General features: G+C 40.0%; 2 protein-coding genes across 4 annotated transcripts; one reads left to right on the top strand and one right to left on the bottom strand.

The window, feature by feature from the left end:
• Positions 1 to 1,488: 1,488 nt before the first annotated feature.
• LOC124146008 lies at positions 1,489 to 7,726 on the bottom strand. The gene is made up of 2 exons (XM_048387588.1): positions 7,702 to 7,726; positions 1,489 to 4,133 (listed from the first exon to the last, which is right to left on the bottom strand). The coding sequence occupies exon 2, from the start codon at positions 4,122 to 4,124 to the stop codon at positions 3,480 to 3,482; it is 645 nt and encodes a 214-aa protein (XP_048243545.1). The 5' UTR covers positions 4,125 to 4,133; positions 7,702 to 7,726; the 3' UTR covers positions 1,489 to 3,479.
• Positions 7,704 to 22,831, top strand: LOC124146009. Of its 3 annotated transcripts, none has more exons than XM_048387587.1 (7): positions 7,704 to 7,789; positions 14,333 to 14,470; positions 15,196 to 15,336; positions 16,079 to 16,162; positions 19,112 to 19,338; positions 21,289 to 21,444; positions 21,984 to 22,831. In XM_048387587.1, exons 1-7 carry the CDS (start codon positions 7,772 to 7,774, stop codon positions 22,150 to 22,152), a joined length of 933 nt encoding a protein of 310 aa, XP_048243544.1. In that variant the 5' UTR covers positions 7,704 to 7,771; the 3' UTR covers positions 22,153 to 22,831. The 3 variants fall into 3 exon arrangements, with proteins under 3 accessions (XP_048243544.1, XP_046371980.2, XP_048243543.1); XM_046516024.2 differs by lacking the exon at positions 7,704 to 7,789 and adding an exon at positions 12,370 to 12,503; XM_048387586.1 differs by lacking the exon at positions 7,704 to 7,789 and adding an exon at positions 13,317 to 13,392.
• Positions 22,832 to 22,910: the final 79 nt, after the last annotated feature.

The raw sequence follows: 22,910 nt of genomic DNA, 5'->3' as shown, positions 1-22,910 counted from the left end.
CATCTCGTCACAAAATTATACAACAAAAGATGCGAAGGAAGCTCCTGTGGTATAGAATGATCAGGATATTCGCATAAGGTTCGACCAACGGGGTACATGGCACAATTGATATTTTTCATACTTTACAATTCTTGGAGATATTCAGATGACAGTTTAATATCCTGTGATCACAATATTTTTAATAGGGTGAATCCATTGTTCATATTACACAAAACGAGAGGAATAATTCTTAAACGCTTTGTGACTAAGACGCTCCTGGCGAATCCCTGACATCGCCGTACTGTCTATCAAACGACGTAAAACATATTCCAAGACCAAGACAATAATTATTATTCTAAAACTGTGTACATGTATATTTAACAAAAATATTATCCATTTTGTTAACGTAATATATTCAGTGTTAGTTTTAAAATAAAATGAAACGGCTTTGCATTAACCTGTTTTTATGAAATTACAATATTTATTATTACACACCAAGAAATACTTACATGTTGCAGTAACATTTACATGTCATCTTCTAACACTTGTCTAAAGGAAAGAAATATCGTATACGACACATGGAACTTGCCAATTTCTTATGTAAACATTGTGCAAACAAACAGGATAATATCAAAGGTTCATACACTTTTTGGGTCTATTATATCTACGTATATATTGTTGGCGTATGACATCACTACTGGAGACCGACTTTTACAAAATGGCGTGTTCACTGATAACTACACGGGATTTCACAAGGCGACTTTCGTTGATTCAGGGATCGTTTGTACATAAATGTGACATGAAAGTCATCAGAAACATTCCGACAATCTGTGTACTGTTATATTTGTTTTTAATATTTTCATTGTAACCAAGAGAGATAGTCGTTGTGTGTGATTTTGCATCAGTCATGACGTCACACATGATGGAAACTTTGACAATGTCTGTTGAATTTGCTAAATCATTGCAATGTATCTGAGTTTAATCCCTAATTCTTGATGCGATTCTCTTCTCATGCGTAGATCGATGCTCATGATGTCGATTACTGGATTATCTGGCCCAGATTCGATTATTTACAGACCGCCGTCATATTGCTGGAATATTGCTGAGTGCGGCGTTAAACAACAAACAAACAAGCAAAGTATGCAACGCATAGACGAATGGATAGCTCAAAATAGGAGAAAGTGCTACGCAGTGTAAATTCTGAATTTTTCTTTGTTTTCATTTCAAACAAGGGCCGAGCACAGAGTTCGTTTTCCCATTTAAACCTATTTCGCTTGATTAAATGTAGATACTTTGTTTTGGTGACAAAGAGCATTTGTCATTTGATTCTAAAATGTATGAGCAATTCACGGATGTATGTAACCAGGAATCTCCACAAGCTGAAGGACACTTGGAAATATATCCTTCACCTTGAATTCGAGATAGCTGTATTTATAAATAATCGACTCGATCGAGGTCGTTGTTTATCATACGATATAAATAAATAAAGACTCATGTATATATTTTTAAGCAAGATATTTATTGCATTATCTATACAATACACACAACCTAATATCGAATTATTAAACATTTCAATGCACTACACTGAAATATGTGATGGCAAGAATGAACCTATTTAGGATAGTACAGAGGAAAACAACCCCGGGGGAAACTGGGTTCCCTTCAACACACAATCCCCAGGAGGGCAACGTTAACTCGTATATATATCTACTTTAACATAGACGTGTGCACGTTCGCAGTTTTATAGTGCCGAGAACAAGTCAGTTTTAGTCACATTTCGTATTTATCCGCCACCTCGTATCTCTCCGTAAGCTTTCCGTAACATTCGTGCCATTCCGCGAGTAGTCATTCCGCTTGTCCAGGAAAGACACGAGCGGTGGTCATAAATGAAAAGCAAGTCTCCCGGAAAGACACGAGTGGATGACGAATGCTGCAAGAAGCCATTCGGCTTGTGCCGGAATGCGACGAGTGGTCACGAAAGCAAGAAGGTATTTGATTTGTTGGACAAGAATGTAGTAGGACATGATGGGTGAAGAGATGAAAACAAACGTCACAGACTAATATTGTTGAGACTTCCAGGAACCCTTTAGGAACAATAACATACGAACACGTGCTTCCCATTTTACAGAAGCCTCCACAGACAACCTAGGATAGGTATGCAAACTTTCATTCATGTAACTTAAGTTGTTTCTGAGAAAACTTGCCCCCTTTTCACGCAGTATGCACTAAGTTGAAGAGCACGGAGCAAGGGCCATAACTCTGTAACAAAAGAATTTACGACACCAAATTTCGAATTCTTTTGAGATTATGACCAGTTACATCAGTGTGTACACTTTCATTTCTCGGACTGAAATAGTTTTTGAGAAACTTTGCCCCCTTTGAGAATCGGACGGAGGGACAGACGGACGAAATCCGTTCCCTTTTCCCCCGCGGCAGTGGATAATAATGTCATGCTATTATGCGTGAGATTCAAGTATATTGTAAAAGATTATTGACGAATTTACTTCAATATTTGTTGCGTTCGTGGGGGTATATCGGTATACACACTGAGTAAATCCGTGTAGTTTAAGCAAAATGAGAACAGGTCTTTACATTCATAACTACACAAACGCAAAAAAATATTGAAGCAAATTCATGTAAATATATACGTCAAAAATAATAGTTTCACAGACTGCTTATTACATCGATAACCACCAAAACTGAGACAGCAATACGAAATCAATGAGATATTTCAGCGCCTAATGCAACACAAGATCGCCCTTTCTACTATCAGCAATAATTAACCAGTAGTCCGTTCATGGGCATGGACTTGTTTTGGTTTATGAAAACATATCCACAAAACATATTGCTTGCTTAGCCAATCAAATGTCACGGAATCTCTTGCGATTTATTGACGAAAGTAGATGTACATTTCTAAGTGGACGTATATTGGATACAGTGATAAGAAAAAAACACTCGAAAAAACATACAAGTAAGTAACATTATACTTCTCAACGTGTTTCGGGTTGCAGGGAAATGTCTCTCTTGAAGTCTCTCAAGAGAAAGCACCAATACCAACACTAGTTATAGACGTGGTACACAGACAGTACAATTTTACTCGACAAGTAGGGTGTATAAAGCAGATATTAATACGAAAAAGGTTAAATACTGAAAGCTGTATATAAAGTCGGATACTAAGTTGAAAAACTACAAAAAATAAGATACCAAAAATATACTTTCGATTAAACAAAAAATGGTACATCATATCATGGTAAAAAGAGTAAGGGTAAAAATTACGAAGAATTTTAAAATGTATAAAGTCGAAAGAATCCCTTGCAAGTCTAGCGCCTTTCTTCCCTCCCCTAATCTATGCCAGTAATAGACCACGCAAGATGACAAAAGGCTTCTCTTCGAGTTTGCTTTAAAACCCTTTTTGATATGACATGTATCAAGTATAATATCCTGGTGACACTACATGTTAAGGCTCAGAAGTAGTGGGGCGGCGTAGTTATTGTTGTTATTTACAGATGTGTGGATTCGGCTTCTATGAAACTTGGATTATCATAGGCGGTGGCGCCGTTCTGGGGAGCAAATTTCTGGGGAATATCTCCCGCCTCAGCGTCACGCTGTCTTCTCAGCATATACTTGGCATGTTTCGACGCATCCTGCTCTTCGTTGCTCTTGTAGCGACACTTGTAGATAGCGCACATCAAAACAAGCGGCACGCAGAAGACGGCAGCTGCAATACCGCCAACCATGACGTTGTTCCGGTAAATGTCGAACTTGTCCCGAACTGTGGGTTGATATAAGTTGATTGCACGGTTGATCTTTTGGACAAAAACCGAACTTCTGTGAACCATGCAGAGGTAGACGCCACTGTCTTCATTCTGTATTTTCTTGACCATTAGCGTGATTCCGGGAACCGTCCCTGTGTCTGACAAGCGGTACTTGTCACTGCTCGTCATGATTTCCATACCTTTCGGCGAGTGCCATTTAACCACGTCGCCAGGTTGCACAAGGGCATCAGTGTCGTTGCAGTGGATCTCGATGTCGGAATCTATTTCTGTCTGGTACGACCATTCGGGTCTCTTGTGAAATTCCAAATCGGCAGACTTTGCTAGTCCAATGACTGTCACCAAGAGAAGTGCACTCACGTGAAAAGCCATAGCGAGTATCTGAAACAAAGAACCCTTATATAACTACATGTATCTTGTATGCTAATATTTACCAGCGGGTATCAGAATTGGGTCGTACACCTTTGCAAATGCATTTCATTTCGTTTGTTAGTCTTCCTTATCTATGATTCACCCTTGGGTGAGTGAGTGAGTGAGTGCGTGAGTGCGTATGGTTTTACGCCGCTTTTAGCAATATTCCAGCAATATCACGGCGGGGGACACCAGAAATGGGCTTCACACATTGTACCCATGTCGGGAATCGAACCCGGGTCTTCGGCGTGACGAGCGAACGCTTTAACCACTGGGCTACCCGACCGCCCTATTCACCCTTGGGACTAGTTACTTATTACAGGTGTTGTGTGGTGTTGTGTTTGTCATGCACTTCATCACTTGTTTGTCTTAATAGGAACATGTTTCTGTATCTGGAAACGCTTTTTAAGGATGAGCAGGCACAGCCTAAACTGATAAGACCAAAATTAACGGTTTTAAGTGAAAGGACAAGGTTTGATAAGGGCATTTTCAGACCCATGGGATAGGCATTTTTAAGAAATTAATACCTGAATTGTTTGATAGGCACTACTTAGAAGTTGATGGAAGACAAAGTAGTCACAATTTATGGATAACAACTTCTTTAATACTGTAAAGGAAACGTTTCGGTATAGATCCTTATACCCATGTCTTGCTTGACAAGAAGTTGCTTAAAGAAGTGAACAAAGGGTGTACTTGATATAAAATGTGTACTTGATATAAAGGGTGTACTTGATATAAAGGGTAGTACTTGATTTAAAGGGTAGTACTTTGATATAAAATGTGTACTTGATATAAAGGGTAGTACTTGATTTATAGGGTAGTACTTTGATAGAAAGGGTGTACTTGATATAAAGGATGTACTTGATATAAAGGGTGTACTTGATATTAAGGGTAGTACTTGATATTAAGGGTAGTACTTGATAGAAAGGGTAGTACTTGATATAAAGGGTGTACTTGATATAAAGGGTGTACTTAATATAACGGGTGTACTTGATATAAAGGGTGTACTTGATATAAAGGGTAGTACTTGATATAAAGGGTGTACTTGATATAAAGGGTAGTACTTGATATGAAGGGTGTACTTGATATAAATGGTAGTTCTTGATATAAAGGGTGTACTTGATATAAAGGGTGTACTTGATATTAACGGTAGTACTTGATAGAAAGGGTAGTACTTGATATAAAGGGTGTACTTTGATAAAGAGGGTGTACTTTGATATAAAGGGTGTACTTGATAAAAAGGGTAGTACTGATATAAAGGGTGTACTTGATATAAATGGTAGTACTTGATATAAAGAGTGCACTTGATATAAAGGGTAGTACTTTGATACAAAGGGAAGTACTTGATAAAAAGGGTGTACTTGATATAAATGGTAGAACTTGATATAAATGGTAGTTCTTGATATAAAGGGTAGTGCTTGATATAAAGGGTGTACTTGATATAAATGGTAGTTCTTGATATAAAGGGTGTACTTGATATAAAGAGTAGTACTTGATATAAAGGGTGTATTTTTGTATAAAGGGTAGTACTTGATATAGAGGGTGTACTTTGATATAAAGGGTAGTACTTGACAGAGGGTGTACTTTGATATAAAGGGTGTACTTGATATAAAGGGTGTACTTGATATAAAGGGTAGTACTTGATAGAAAGGGTGTACTTGATATAAAGGGTAGTACTTGATGTAAAGGGTAGTACTTGATATAAAGGGTAGTACTTGATATAAAGGGTGTACTTGATATAAAGGGTAGTACTTGATAGAAAGGGTGTACTTGATAGAAAGGGTAGTACTTGATGTAAAGGGTAGTACTTGATATTAAGGGTAGTACTTGATATTAAGGGTAGTACTTGATAGAAAGGGTAGTACTTGATAGAAAGGGTGTACTTGATAGAAAGGGTAGTACTTGATAGAAAGGGTAGTACTTGATAGAAAGGGTAGTACTTGATATAAAGGGTAGTACTTGATGTAAAGGGTAGTACTTGATGTAAAGGGTAGTACTTGATATTAAGGGTAGTACTTGATATTAAGGGTAGTACTTGATATTAAGGGTAGTACTTGATAGAAAGGGTAGTACTTGATAGAAAGGGTGTACTTGATAGAAAGGGTAGTACTTGATATATAGGGTAGTACTTGATGTAAAGGGTAGTACTTGATGTAAAGGGTAGTACTTGACATAGAGGGTGTACTTTGATATAAAGGGTAGTACTTGACAGAGGGTGTACTTTGATATAAAGGGTGTACTTGATATAAAGGGTAGTACTTGATAGAAAGGGTGTACTTGATAGAAAGGGTAGTACTTGATATATAGGGTAGTACTTGATGTAAAGGGTAGTACTTGATGTAAAAGGTAGTTTTAGGCATATAGGTAAGTATTCAATATTAAAGGTAGTATTAGGTGTGAGGACATATACAGATTAGGTCAAAGTTGAAACTTAAATTAAACGAGCCTGACCACCTTGTCCCCATCAGTTCGTTCAAACAGCTATAAACTAGGGGCCACTGAACACCACAATAAACATTTTCTTGAGTGGTTCTGTGCATTATTTTGTGTTTACATTTTCCTTCAATATCCATTGCTGGATATCAAATTGAATGGCCCAGTTGGACGCTTGTTTTATCCCTATTCTGATATGTTGCATATTTTAAATAGATTCCACACCCTTCAAGATATTTGAAATTAAAATGTATATCTTTAGACTCAATTTGGAGGGTTATTAATGTTGTCGACTTCTTTTTGAAAAACTTTGTGTTTTGAACCCTTATTTTGAACTAGTCAAGACTATGGGTATTTTAATGTTGAACTTTAGTAATATTTGTACGGAAGCTCCGTATATTTGTTATTTGTATTTGTTACATTTATAACCAACCGTGGCCCCTTTTCGGAATGTTCTAAGATAGCAACCTTTGTACCCTGTGTACTTACCCGTTGCAAGAGAACAATGTTCTCAAAGCGTACTTGTCGTCATGGTAGAATGCAGATAAACCTGTTGTGGTTTGAAATTTGATGTAGTCCCACTGTAGAGTAAATACCTCTTATATATATAGCGGTCGGTTCCAAATTAAAATAAGAGGCATGTACTCTTCAGTGTGACTACTTTCAAAACACAGCAGGTTTATCATATATATATATTGGCAAGATATTTATTGCACTATTTATACATATTAATTCATACATTACACACAACCTAATATTGAATTAGTTAACGTTGCATTGCACTACACTGAAATATGTGATAGGAACTCCACACCCTTCAAGGTATTTGCTTATTCAACGAGCACAAAGATCTGATTTTAATGAGATTGTTTGGTTATGCTGACACACCTCGATCTATGTACCCACATTACGTGCTGCGTATTACCCCTAGCGTACCCCTCAGTTGTTCGTAAGCGGTATACAGGTACACAGACTATGGGCAACACCGCGCGTCTCTATACGGGGCAATCAGAGCAGGGAGGGGAGGAATGCAACAAGGTTTAAGGGTTTGGGGAGAACCCTACCTAAGGTTTACTGCATATACAAAAGATGTAGAGCGCGTTACCTGTAAGCTTTGTTGATGGACAAGGTGGCTGTGTGGTTATCCCTGAATGTGCTGACAGCGTTATGCATGGATGGTTTCCTTCAAACAGGTATCGACGGAACGGGGTCATTGACTTGAAAAGAGGGAGGTACGGGGGTTGTGGGGTATTCGTGTTTGTGGTAGGTTTGACCCTTCTCGTCGAGTCACTTAAACTGATGGAGAGAAAATAGTCAGGGGTCGCCACCCCGCAACCCCTACCTATTTTTGACATATGATGTCATTTTGTGTGAACTTTGTATACCATGATGATTTGGTTGTTAAAGCAAAAATAATAGTATTTTCAATATCGTGTTTGTGATCATGGATCCGCCCCTGGTTTATGCTGTGAGGATATGTAGACATACCGTCATATATGCTGCACGCACAATGGTCAAAATAAACCCCTGGACACTTATTCAGTGTCATGTCAGGGAATGTGGCTATGTGATTCATTAACTAAACAAGTTGTGTATATGTGAACTATCTATCGTACAAATCTCGCAGAAAATGACATTTTGTCAAAGTGCATGCACGTGACTGGCTTCTGATACAAAGGTCGCCTCTGCTGTTTCACTGAAACGCCTTGACACTGTTGTCTGTCAACATTCCAAAGCTGAACTTGGTACGTGTGTCCAACAACTCAGCTCTACGTGCTGACATCGTTTACAACATAAACTGCGACTCCTAAGTGCGCTCAACGGAGTTTCAACACCTGTATAACGCCGCCATAGGATGTTCTCTTTAGCCGTCACCATATTTGTCCGTTGTGTGGCGACATGGCGGTAGAGCCATGGCCGAGTCACGTAACTAAGTTACCTAATTAAATTATGTGAGCCCAAATAGACACAAACTGGTATGTGACAATTTTATAAAGAAATTATACAATATATGGAAAAGATATCCGAAATTACCTGTTGGGGAACGTTCAGAAATCTCTGTACCAAGATCCAGTGAAGCCTCGCCCACTTGAAAAGCTTATTACTCAATGTGCACACGTGATACAATTTGAACAACCGATACGCAGGTAGGTGCAGCTCAGTGTCAACTGTGTCAAACAATGAAATTATGACCACTATTTTACACTGTCTCCGTAAAGGCACACTCCCAGTGTGACCCGACTTGTCTCCCTAATGGAAAGGCTCGTCTTTGTGTGTAGCCATGCGGGACCACCGAAATACCTGTACTACAGGCTTCTTGGGTGACGGTGGTTTTGACCTGTTGTTAACTGCAATGATTTATTTACTGTTTTTATACACATATACATACACGGCGGGGTGTTAGTGTTCTTGTTTATGGTAGTATACTGTAGTCAAACAACCATTTCGCTCTTAGCTTCGGTTGCGTAAAACAAATTGAATGAGAAAGGGGCTTTGTTTGATTTGTATAGTCGGAATAGAGGTGTTCTCAAATTAGAAACCTCGTGGTAATACTCAGCTTGGTAATATATACCAGAATAAATGGGTATCGACGTCACCGTTGTGTCAACAAATATGAAACCATACTGAGATCTAGAAATGGCAATATTACCAATGCCCCGTAAACAGTTGCCACCCTGAAACAGTACCCCGTAAACAGTTGCCACCCTGAAACAGTACCCCGTAAACAGTTGCCGCCCTGAACCAATACCCAGTGGACAGATGCCATCCTGAACCAATACCCAGTGGACAGTTGCCACCCTGAACCAATACTCACTGGACAGTTGCCACCCTGAACCAATACCCAGTGGACAGTTGCTGCCCTGAATCATTACCACGTGGACAGTTGCCACCCTGAACCAATACTCAGTGGACAGTTGCACCCTGAACCAATACCCAGTGGACAGTTCCACCCTGAACCAATACCCGGTGGACAGTTGCCACCCTGAACCAATACCCAGTGGACAGTTGCCACCCTGAACCAATACCCAGTGGACAGTTGCCACCCTGAACCAATACCCGGTGGACAGTTGCCACCCTGAACCAATACCCAGTGGACAGTTGCCACCCTGAACCAATACCCGGTGGACAGTTGCCACCCTGAACCAATACTCACTGGACAGTTGCCACCCTGAACCAATACCCAGTGGACAGTTGCCACCCTGAACCAATACCCGGTGGACAGTTGCCACCCTGAACCAATACCCCGTGGACAAATGCCACCCTGAACCAATACTCACTGGACAGTTGCCACCCTGAACCAATACCCGGTGGACAGTTGCCACCTTGAACCAATACCCAGTGGACAGTTGCCAGCCTGAACCAATACCCCGTGGACAATTGCCACCTTGAACTATTAATACCCTATGGACCTGTCATTCAGTCCATCTTTGGAGCAAGGCTAAGTCGATCCGTATGGCAATTGACATTTGTCCTAGAGGATATTGTTCAGTTGTGAATGGTCTTGTGGCCATTGTCCTAAGTGCCAGTTTTCCTTGATGGTACCTGAAAGTGTGGCACTCGCCGATTGCTTTAAGAATAGTGGTGGGGTTACCCACTAAAATGTAGACCGAGGCAACATGGGATAATCATGACTTGTCCAGATCTTTCATTGCCATGTTGCACTCGCTGTCATATTTGGGTTTCTCCTGTGATATTGCTTAAAACAATATTCATTTATTCGAAAGAGACAACCACCTGGTCAGGCTCGGAGACTTAGTAGATCTTATAATATAGTGTCATAGTAACAGTCCTTTTTGAGGAAGTATGAATATTTGTGACCAAACGTTTTTAATTGGTTTATTTGATGCATTCGGGAATCATCAGTGAAAGACTCACCTCAGAGCTGTAGATCACCGGTCCAAGTGACATTTTGTTTTTTAATGTCTGAATCTTTATGCGTAGATCTAAATATGAAACAGATGAAGCGGTCTCACCGGTCTCCGTCATTTCTAGTCCCGGCGGGTAAATCAGTGGAAGGGAATTGGCTATTTGATGGTTATTGAACGATCTCAGATCATCGCTTAACCTGGAGCTGAAGTTAAACTTATTACCTTGTTTTGACTCTGCCAATCCGAGCAAATATTCTGATTCACATGCATAAAGAAACATATCAGCAAGAAGGGGAGCGCAATTGGTGCCAATGGTGATGCTTACTTCTTGCCTAAATGTCTAACCCCCTCATTTTACATAGATATTATGAACGAGGAAGTGCAGCATTTCACATATTGGTTTCCCAGTACAATTCAGATCGCATTTTCTTTGACGTGAACCTATGGTTATATGTAACTATATCTATGGACACCACGTTTTGTAACAAGAGCCCCTTGCATCAAGGAATTTATTTTTTCATAAGTTTGTCAAGTGGGATAATGGTGTAAAAAGTTGAAAAATCATATTTGTAACAGAAATTAACCTGGTTCTTCTCTGAGATTGTAAAAAAGTCAATCAAATCCTTTGAGTATGGAGAATCCACGTGGTATTTATTCCACTTGTCTCAAACACTTTCTGTGAATATAAAGAAAGTCTTTCCTTGATTGTTTTAAGGACTAGGAGACAGAATCTTTGATACAGGGATTTGGTGGTACATTTCCTGGACCCAGCAATACATCTCTCTTTGTGTTGATTTTTAAAGAGCTTTGGAATCCAGAACAAAACAGGAATTGACCTGTCTTCAGGTTTTAGAGTCAAATCAAAAGTTGATAGATTGCATGGTTCGAGCAGATTTCTTCCTCAGTTAACATACTGGCCTTAATTGTGGCATTATTTGATATGTCACTTATACCCAGTTCTTTGATCAAACAATTAATGTAGTGATTATGTTATTTGAGGCCTTATCAGTGGGTGCTAGTAGAGACTTTTCATGTAGGGCAGCCAGACTTTGGATGACAGCTGGGTGCGACAGAATGGGTTTGTTCCATTTCTGTTTCCTCTTTTTCCGTTTGTGCATTCTACTTTTTGGAATATGCTTCGACGGCATCCATAAAGATTTTAAAGTTGTGATCCCAAATGATCAGGAGGTTGCTTACGATATTTTGGTCCATGTTTGAATAACTGAAGTTGGTTGTCAACAACAGAGACGTCATCTGTGATTATATGACCTACAGGCTGGTAGCAGTATGATGAGTCTTGGCAGCCGCAAGTAGTCGAATTTACACCATGTGCTGCAAAGAAATAGGATTCAACGCCATTCGTCTTTAGAGGTCCATTAGTGTTCTATTGGTGATAAATCTGGTCAGTGTGTTGGCCAAGACAAGATGTTTTTTGAGGCCTTGTGTTGTGTTACTTTGTTGAAACAGGGCCCGGGGATCCTGTTGCATGGACGGTAGTACAACAGGGTGGTCCGGGATTGGAACACACACTCCAGAGTGAGGCACCTAATCGCCAGCTCAAAAAGTCAGCGATCTGACCAATTTAGACATCGAGGCTACAAAAAAAATGAAAGTTCGACAACTGGTAGTCTAGCTCAGTTACTCAAAGTGTAATCCCAAACATAATATTTAGAAATCTAATATTTGTTGATCTGAAATGGTTTAGTGAACAGGGAGAAATGTTAACATTCTAACCATTTGTTGAATTTGAAATGGGAGGTAATAAATAGCTCAGCTCTCGTGTATGAAAAAAATCTCCAAAAGTGAAGACCGACCCCACCCCAACCCAACCACCACCACACACACACACACGCCCTCCGACACTGTCAAAACAATATGTTTTCATTTTCCGGGTTTTACTTGAAAATCGACCTAACCGGAAGTTTACATTTTTCGACTCGTAAGGCGGCGGGAATTTCGTACTGGGAACAACTTTCAGAAGTGTTGTGATATGATGCAGTAAAAAGCGATATAAAGACATGATCACCGAGTGATAGTGGTGCGTTTGTAATATATTTGAAGCGAATCGGGCTAACGTAGTCAGTTGTAGTTATCATCGTCACTGACGACTTTGGGTGACCGGGACATCTTTTCGAAGCTGCTGTATTAAGATAATCAGCTTTGTCGTGTATATTCAGTGACAGTGACCATTGCTGACAGCTTGAAGTTGCCATGTAAATGTCTTACAAATAGATTAAACGCAGTCCGCGACACAGAGTGACTGGGTGCACCTAGAGAGACGACTCAAAATTCAGTCCGGACCAAAATAACCGGACATTATATTGACAGAAAGAATACTAAAAGTAGAAAAAATTGGGGTCCCGTGATTCAAGTAGTACAGCAACAAATCTCAAGCCCCTATGAAAACACAGTTTGTGATATCCTCCACCGGTTTCTTACTAGTTTGAAAAAATTGAAAAAGCCTTGAATTTTAAGGTCCCTCATGAAAAGCTTTGATTTTACCATGAAGAATTCATGCCAGATTAATTTATTTTTTGGATGGTTGAAAAATAAATCTTGTTAAAAAATATGTGATGGTCATACTGCTTTTTAGGTCTTACAACTAATATACAGTATGCTGGATTTAATAAAATATTGACCCAACTTAAAAAGCCTTGAAAATGACAGTTAGCAGCCTTGAAAAAGTCTTGAATTTTAGTGTTCCATATCTTAAATAGCCTTGCTCTAATGAATGATACCCAATAGGAAGAAGTCCTCTTGTCTAACAACCACTACCCAGGTAATAAATGGGGTGCAGGCTAAAACGGCACCTCAGCAAAACGTCACCGATAAATGTCATATTCTGAGTTTTGTTTGTTCAGAAATATTCCTCCATCTCCATTGTCAGTGATGTAGGCAGTGCGTGGATGACAATAAGCTTGATAAAGGTAGTCAATCCAGGCATTTATCATCTGATCATATTTTTTTGGACATATGTTTTTTGTCGGTCACGTTTATCGCGATTACTCAAGCTATAGAAAGGGATGTGGCGTAACAGGCATTGTAAATACTCAGTAACTGTTTTAAAGATAAAGTCGTCTTTTATAAATGAGTGAAATGTTTTACAGTTGTTCTTGTGATTAGGGGAAAAACTCCAAATGTTACTTAAGCGTCCGAAAACCCATAACTGGGGGTACTAGTATTAATTGTGTCACAGGGTAGTCTACTCCAAAGCTGTAACAACACTGTTGTTGTGGGGATGTAGGAGGGTGTGGAGTCATCCCATAGATGATATCCTCACCTTGTCGGGGGGGCACGGGTGGCCCAGTCGTCGAAGGTGCTGCGATTCGCTGTGCAGAGTTGTGTCCCTTGGGCATGCCAGAAACCTATGATTATGGGTTCGAATCCCAGTTCGCCCCGATTATGTTTCTAGGTTTGTCAGCACCATACCCGGGCTCCAGGGTTTCACCGAAGTGGTAAACGTCGGAGACCTGCATCACTTCGGGCTTTCCTCCCACGTTAAGCTGACACGTTGTGATATAACTGGAAAACTGTTAAAAGCGGCGTTAAACCAGACTCACTCACTCACTCACTTACCTTGTCGGCTTGCTGACGGGTTACACATCTTTGATCATGTGGACAAGGCATCCGATCTTGGATCATATGATTTTGAAAATGTCGCTACACAGAGAAGGGTATTCCATTGTGACATAGTTAAGTCACCAGTTACTTTGTATTCCAGGCTTTGGGTATCGCTCAATGACTTGCTTTGATTAAAACCTGATCTGGCATTATATCCTTTCTCCTAGATTATGAATCACACAGTTCAATTTGTGGGCTACAATTACATATTTTACAGGTCTAATGGCAATAGTATTTTGATTCCAGACAATGTCCTTGTCAACCGTCCTCAAGAATGTGTACACATTTGCCCATATTCTGGGTCAGGCCAACGGGAGTGAAGCAGGACTATGGGATGTACAGTCACTGAATAATGCACTCAAATGGGCAGCTTATTGCCAGAAGGTGACATCAATACATTTCTTTTTCAAGAAGTGAAAAATAAATATCTTGAGAGTTAATTTTGTAAATTTCATACTCTATCAATTCAAATTTATTAACATCAGCACTAAACAAATAATTGGCTGCAACAGAAACATTTACACGTTTACGTTTAAGATTAGGGAGTTTTTTTGTGTTTATTATAGGGTGGATGAGATTTGTCTTCAGACCATCACATTTTTCCAGCCCTGTCATTTTATGTAACTTTTTTCATGACCAACAAAACCCCACCCACCAACCCATGTAATAAATGACCAGTCCCTAAATAAGCCCCATTTTACACTTACAGAATAAAAAAATGTGTTTTATCTAGAGAAAGAGAGTGAGGGGATATTCCGACATTCACAAAGTGGAGGGGGAGAAGGGGGGAATGGTAGAAAGAAGTCTCGATTGATGTGTGAAATGGGCAATTTACAGTTAAAAAGAAACATTTTCATGAGAATAACAAATGACAAGTGTGGATTCATTCACTACAAAAAATGGTCTCGTAGATTTCAAGAATATTTTTTTAAGTTGATCTTGTATATATCATATCCAAAGGTATGATATTGAATTTTATTGAAAGCTTGTTTTGTGGACCAGGATCATAGTCTATTTAGCGCAAACATGTGATGTGTGATGCCGATAGTGTGCTGGATCTTGTAGTGCTAGAGAGGCTGGTATTCACTTCCATATTTGCTTACTGCCAGATCCACCAGCAGGTGAGTGGACAGAGAGTTGAGGAAGCCGTTGACAAGAAGCTGGTGGAGATGTTGCTGTTAATTGACCCTCCCAGTCGAGTGTGTCTGTCAGTCGACCTCATGGGGCAGGCTACATCACTGCTGCAGCAGGTACCCCCTCAACAACCTTTAACAGGGATTTATCTAGGATTTTTAAACTAAGTGCCTTTGGCGGCAAATTTGCAAGAAAATTGTGATATTCCACATTTGATTTTTAAAAAATGTTCTTATTATTTACATGCAGCGCCTATATAGGTGGAATATTGCAGAGTGTGGCGTTAAATAACAAACTCCCAACAAGCAGAGCGCTGATACTAGGCCATAATGCCATTAAGGGGCCCGTGAAGATTCCGGGGTAGAATAGGTCTTCAGCAACCCATGCTTGCCGTGAAAAGCGACTATGCTTGTCGTAAAAGGCGACTAATGGGATCGGGTGGTCAGGCTCGCTGACTTGGTTGATGCATGTCATCGATCCCAATTACATGGATCAATGCTCATGATGTCAATCACTGGATTGTCTGGTCCAGACTCGATTATTTACAGACCGCCGTCATATAGCTGTAATATTGCTGAGTGCGGCGTTAAACAACAAACCAACCAACCAACCAACCAAGCCATTAAGGATTCAATTCAGGACAATGAAGGTTCAGCATCCTAAAACAATATCTTGACTTTGAACCCATTTCCTTAAGCAACGCTAAATTGGAAAGAAAATACTTCAGTAAAGAAGCATGATGTCAGAAGACTACATGTTCTGTCTATTGTCAATAGGGCAATCTTATTTTCTCTGGACAACTTGACACCCAGAGCTGACTGTAGTACTTAATCTGTCTGATCTGTTTCTCCCTGACAGACCCTACTGCAGAACCCCAACACCAGTGTCGAGGTGCTGACAGAGCTGAAGGCCACTGACACTCCCAGTCACACCATGGAGGAGGTAGGACATGAACCAGCAAATATTGTAGATGGCATCTTCCCAATCTCATTAAAATCAGATCTTAGTTCTCGCTACCGCTAAACAAAGATCTGAGGACATCCCATTACGGGTCACGTCAGACCGACCTTGTGCGAACTTTGACCAACCAATGGAATGACCAGTCAGAGGGCAGCTTTCTCGTGCTTTACGGCACTAATTTCAAATTGGCGACTTCGCTTCGAAACGTATTTTGACAAATTCTCGATTACAAATTTGAAACCTGAACAAAAGAACATTCTGGAATGGCTATTAGATGGTCTAGATTGTATGGATTCAGTCGTTAAACCCGTAACTATCGTTCGGAATACCCCGTGTTAAAGTTTTCGAGGTTGCATGATTAAAAATCACACTCAGACTGTCACTTTCATAATCTGGTAAGCGATGCTCTGATTAGTCGGATGAAAGGTCGTTCTGACGTGACCCGTAATGGGATGTCTTCAGATCTTTGTTTAGCGATAACGAGAACTAAGGTCTGATTTTAATCAGATTGTCATCATCCCGGGGCAAAGGTGTTAACTGATTGTAAAAGTCCAGTTTCCACTCTTGCCGAACTAGGCTGGAATGTACCGGATGGATCGTAGCACCACCAGTGGCTATTACGAGTTATGCCCCATCTATGTCCCTCCAACTGACCAATCTGATTCCTCCTCTTGTATCACTTGCATTTTCTTCAAACAAAATGACGTTGCCCTGTCAAGACATTCTGATTGATAATTAAAACCATATTGTAATAAACCAGGTCTTACCTCGCGATGTGCATCATTTTCAATTGATTAATAACATGGAAAGATTTGCGAAATATCTGTCCATGTCCAATTGGCAGTGCACATGCTTTGCAAATCCTGCAGTCGACCGAAATCTGCATGTTGAGATCCATGTTGTTAGCGAACCGGATGTCTAGTTCGTCATGCGATTTTGATTGGACTACGAATAGACTTGTTAGTCAAGCCAAAATGTAACTCCTGAATTCCAGTCTATGTCGGCAAGGGTGGAAACTGGACTTTTATAGTCAGTTAATGCCCTTGCCTCGGGAAGATGAGTTGATGGAAGCATGGAAGAAAGAGGAACATAATGTGTCCATGACCTTGGCAATGTCTCAGGCAAGGACTTCTGCATGTGTGTGATCTTGTTTTCCACACTGAGCACTGACACCAGTGATCATGAATTTAGTGCTGACAGATCCCGGATTCAAACCCTTATAAGTATATCCTTGTATGGCAAATCTGTGCAGTGCATTCTGGTGCCTTAGATGACTGGGCCACATGTGTTTCTCCTCTCCAATCCTGTTTAGCATAACATCTATTCAAATGATATTTTGGCTAGAACCCCACCAGCGAAATATTCCCCTAATTGGAAGAGATGTCAGAAGGTGATTGGTAAGGCTGGGACTGGTAACTCAGGTACTTTGGTCGGGTGGGTCCTGAGTAGGACCCGGATACCCACAGGACTACCCAGACCCATGGTTAGTCACGTGATATATTGTTTAATGACAAAAATTATCTAAAACTCTATGGTTACACTATAAATTACTAATGTTCCAAATTCTTTCTGACAATGCACCTGTTCCTTCTGACTTTTATATGTTTGAATAAAGATAAAACTTCAGTGTATGCATGACCAGATCGTTTTATATGTGTATCTAAATACATTTTGCCAGGGCAAAGGTCAAACTTTTCCAAATCGGAAAAATATCTCTAAATATCTGCAGCAGGTACCTGGGTAGGGTAGGGTCGGGTAATAGGGTGGTGGGTACCCAGGTACTAAATTTTGACTCGTCCCAGCCCTAGTTATTGCATTCTGTTGAAACCTTCTATCAGGGTTTTATGCGATGCACAAATGAGCGTCCATTACACACAAATGTAGAGAATGGATGCAGAAAACAAATATGCTACAACGCACAGTAATATTCACTGTACTAACGGCACATCAAGAGCAGTTATGGTTGTCTTGTCATTTCACTCATCAATCCTGACCACTGTCCACATGATCAATGATTAATTCAAGGCTCTAATGTAATTATCGAAACGTACAGTACACAATATTCCAGCTACGTGACAGCGGTCTGTAAATAATCGAGTCCTAGTGACCAGACAATCCAGTGATTTACATCATGAACATCGGTCCACGCTATTGGAATCGATGACATGCATCAACCAAGTCAGCGAGCCTGACCACCCGATCCCGTTAGTCTCCTTTTACAACAAGCATAGTCGCCTTTTATGGCAAGCATGGGTTGCTGAAGACATTTTTTGGACAATTGAGGTAATGTTAGACTTGTTAGTGATGGGACTGCTTTCTTGTTTGCATTTTGCACAACCTCTAGTTTAACTACCGTTGAAAATATCAGGAACCACACTGACAATAAATGTCCTATTTGGGGGCGCACATGTGGCACAGTTGACTGTGCAGAGTTGTGTCCCTTATCTGTGCCAGAAACCTATGACTTTGGGTTTGAATCCCAGTTCACCTGATTATGTTTCTTGGTTTGTCAGCTTGTGGTTTTCACCAGTGGTAAATGTCTTAAGACCTTTTGGTTTTCCTCCCTCCTCAAGCTGAGATAATGTTAAAAACAACATCAAACTCACTCACTCACTCCCAATTGTGTGGATCGATGATCATGATGTCAATCACTGGATTGTCTGGTCCAGACTCGATTATTTACAGACCGCCATCATATAGCTGGAGGGGCGGTCGGGTAGCCTAGTGGTTAAAGCGTTCGCTGGTCACGCTGAAGACCCGGGTTCGATTCCCGACATGGGTACAATGTGTGAAGCCCATTTCTGGTGTCCCCCGCCGTGATATTGCTGGAATATTGCTAAAAACGGCGTAAAACCATACTCACTCACTCACTCACTAACTCATATAGCTGGAATATTGCTGACTCACTCATTCACTCACTCCTGTATGCAGCTGTTGAGAAGACTGACCGAAGGACGGAGCACAGAGGACATGGAGGACATGGAGGACGACATCATGAGATGCATACAAGAAGAGAAAGTACAGGAGAAGAGAAAGTGGACGAGGGAACGAAGACGTACCCCTGTCCCCGACTCTGAGAACCCCCTGATCACTGCTCAAGCCACGTTCCTTGTGCCCCACATCTTGAAGCTGTCACAGCAAAGTTCTGATCTCTCCCGGTGAGAGTTTGGTTGATGTAAAGTGTTATCTAGAATGAAGGACATTTACAGGGTGGGGGACAGTACCCACAATACCACAGATGGGAGTCAACCCATACAAGCATGTGTACCTTACTAAGAAAGTGTAATCCCAAATATAACACTGGTGACAGTTGACCACATTCTAAAAGGCACTGTATATTCATAAGTAGGATTCTGTGTTTTTGTGGCCATGTATAAGTTAAAAGTAATTTGGGAAAAAAAATGAAATGTATGCTCACTGGTACATTGTATATTGACTTGGTACATTATTCACCTGTAAATCTCAGTGTAGTTGTAGCTTGGATTTCATGTGGAAAGTAGAATGTTATTAACAATTATTAGTGATATTGGGATGTCGCTCAAACAGCCTTAGATGGATAAAACTTTGACATTCAGGAGCAGGTGGGGTTGCCAAGTGGTTAAGGCATTCACTCGTCACTTCAAAGGCCTGAGTTCGATTCCCAACATGGGTACAATGTGTGAAGCCCATATCTTGTGGTGTGATTTTGCTGGAATATTGCTAAAAACTATGTAAAACCATACTGACTCACTAAGACACTATGCACATGATACATGTACTTGGTTACACAAAGTGGTTGTCAGTAATTATCATGTTAATAGTTTGAGGATTTAAGAATGTTGTCTGTTTCGTCGATGTTCAATGTAACACTCTGCAACATTCCTCTTATATTACCACACCCTTTCATTAGGGGTGTCACGATAAATCGAAATATCGATATATTGTTATTGGTAAGCACTTGTTAAATCAGTTTCCGATCAATAGTATGGATTTCAGTTAGGAATATCAATAGTTTTGATTGTAATTACCATTTACAATTTACACATGCTAATGTGGAAGTTTCTTTTTCCTAAATTATTAGGGTAAGGAAAAAACAAATCAGTCATATCTCAAACTTTAGTTTTTATTTGTTGTTATGGTTATCACATTCAAAGGATACTTCAGTACCAGGGTTTAATTCAACTCTAAAATCTATCTAAAATGATACACTGAAAACTATCAATATTTATCACAATAGTTGCTTGCAATATCAATAGTTATTGCAATAGTGATTTCCAGACCAATAGTCACCCCTACCTTTTATAAATACAAGTCGGGACCAGACTGACCAGTCAGCATAGGAAGCCGTATTGTAACATGGGGAATTTGGTTTGTCTTTGTGTTATGAAAAATTCCCATATTAATTACTAGTATATGAATTTGAGAACAGTTACATGGCTATGCGCTATTTTGTCATGTCTGTTTTAATGTACATAGGTACATATTTTATGACAAAGCTCTACAGTTAATAACAAACTTATACACTTTTTGACGCAGGTATGTGTACTTTATAACAAAGTTATACACTTTGTGACACAACATTTATAACAGGTATGCACTTTAGGACAAATAGAGAATCCCACCCTCGTGTATTTTGATATCAAATATATCAACACGAGTTGATAAAAGTGGGAAAACTCCGAGGCTTGCCAAGGAGTTTTTCCACTTTTGTCAAAGAGTGTTGATATATTTGATATCAAAAGACATGAGGGTGAGATTTTATTTATCATCCAACATCATTCTTCCAATTTTTTCAGTTTGTAGAGAGTAATACACTGTGTCTTAAGTGTAAAAAGTACTGCTAACAGCTTCAATAGCAGAGCCATCAGTGATGTCATTTGATTATGACGTCATGGTAACCAATTTATAATGGTATGCACTTTATGACAAAGTTATCATGGTTATACGCTACGCTATGACAAACAGCGTTAATAACACAGGAATGCACTTTGTAACAAAGTTATACACTTTATGACACATTTAAACACTTTATGACAAACAACATGTATAACATAGGAATGCACTTTTTGACAAAATGTGACATGTATGACAGGTATACACTCTATAACAAACATATACAATGTTTGCAGGCTACTACAGAGAATTCCACATTTCATCCTGGTCAAGGCAGCCTCTGCTGATTCATCTTTCCGGGAAGTGTATCTACGTCACCTGACTTCTCTAGCCAATCAGATGTCACCACACTACCATGATCAGTTAACCAATGGGAGGCCCTACTCATGGAGGTAATGTTATATTGTGAGTCAGGGTGTTGTACTGTGAGTCAGGGTGGTGTGTTGTACTGTGAGTCAGGGTGGTGTGTTGTACTATGAGTCAGGGTGTTGTACTTAGAGTCAGGGTGGTGTGTTGTACTGTGAGTCAGAGTGGTGTGTTGTATAGTGAGTCAGGTTGTTGTACTGTGAGTCAGGGTGGTGTGTTGTACTGTGAGTCAGGGTGGTGTGTTGTACTGTGAGTCAGGGTGTTGTACTGTGAGTCAGGGTGGTGTGTTGTATAGTGAGTCAGGTTGTTGTACTGTGAGTCAGAGTGGTGTGTTGTACTGTGAGTCAGGGTGGTGTGTTGTATAGTGAGTCAGGGTGTTGTACTGTGAGTCAGGGTGTTGTACTGTGAGTCAGGGTGGTGTGTTGTATAGTGAGTCAGGGTGTTGTACTGTGAGTCAGGGTGTTGTGTTGTACTGTGAGTCAATGCATTATTACAGTTTGAGATTTTATGAAGCTTAGTTAGTTTGTAAAACCTTCTTTCATGTACATTTTATTCTATTTCCTAGGTGTGAGTCAGAGAGAGGAAAAACAAATTTTCATGATCTAGTGACAGGTTTCCAGTCTCTTCTGGATATTGGAGGTCACACAAGGGAGACAACTGCTGCCCTGCTGATGGAAAGGGCACAAACATCTTACTTCAACATCTGGAGGGATATATGTCGAAAACTGTCCTGATATCGAAGAAAAATGTAAAGAGAAAAATTAATTTAATGATAGTATATACTGAGGTGTTAAGTTATGTGTAAGGATGGGGAGTACCAACAATTTCTCAGCTGAATTTGCAGTTCAGAGTTGTGTCCCTTGGCCATGCAAGGATCTGATGGCTGAAGATTCCCGGATAATCCTTTGTTTTTCAGCCTGTTTGCAGGAAGTGGTAAATGTGTGTAACCTGCCTCAGTTGGGCCTACGTCACTCTCACATTCAGTGAACAGTTGTGATATGACTGAAATCCTAAAATCCTGTCCAACACGTTCCAAGTCACATTACCTGTAGATTTGTGAGCAAGTGTTACCAAGTTGGCTGTTGGTTGGTTTGTTGATTAATGCCACACTCAGCAATATTCCAGCAAAATGACGGCGGTCTGTAAATAATCGAGTCTGGACCAGACAATCCAGTACTTGATATCACGAGCATCGATTCACGCAATTGGGATCGATGACTTGCATCAACCTGTACTTTCCCTGTGCTCATTGGGGAAGATAATTTTGTTACAAGAATAACCTGTTGTGGAAATTGGACAGAATTATTTGTTTTCCATATTCCACATTGTCTGTTGAACTTTACTGATGCAATGTCAAATAAACAAAAACATGTTTTACTGCGGTAATTGTTTCATTTCATCATGTTTATTCAATGTGTCTTGTTTGTTTTTTAAATACCGAAAATAATTGATATTTGTTCGAATGTTTGTAGTATACTTTTTGAGTTTTGCA

Source organism: Haliotis rufescens, unplaced genomic scaffold, assembly GCF_023055435.1.
Source record: "Haliotis rufescens isolate VD_foot unplaced genomic scaffold, xgHalRufe1.0.p SCAF_7, whole genome shotgun sequence".
NCBI lineage: Eukaryota > Metazoa > Mollusca > Gastropoda > Lepetellida > Haliotidae > Haliotis > Haliotis rufescens.
This window is presented reverse-complemented; position numbering and strand designations above follow the sequence as displayed.

Bases quoted from the DNA above. Each gene is read 5' to 3' on its own strand.
- LOC124146008 (XM_048387588.1), bottom strand. From the start codon at position 4,124: ATGGCTTTTCACGTGAGTGCACTTCTCTTGGTGACAGTCATTGGACTA.
- LOC124146009 (XM_048387586.1), top strand. From the start codon at position 13,372: ATGACAATAAGCTTGATAAAG. The intron at 15,337-16,078 runs GTACCCCCTCAA...TCTCCCTGACAG, and splicing joins CTACATCACTGCTGCAGCAG to ACCCTACTGCAGAACCCCAA. The intron at 21,445-21,983 runs GTAATGTTATAT...TCTATTTCCTAG, and splicing joins GGGAGGCCCTACTCATGGAG to GTGTGAGTCAGAGAGAGGAA.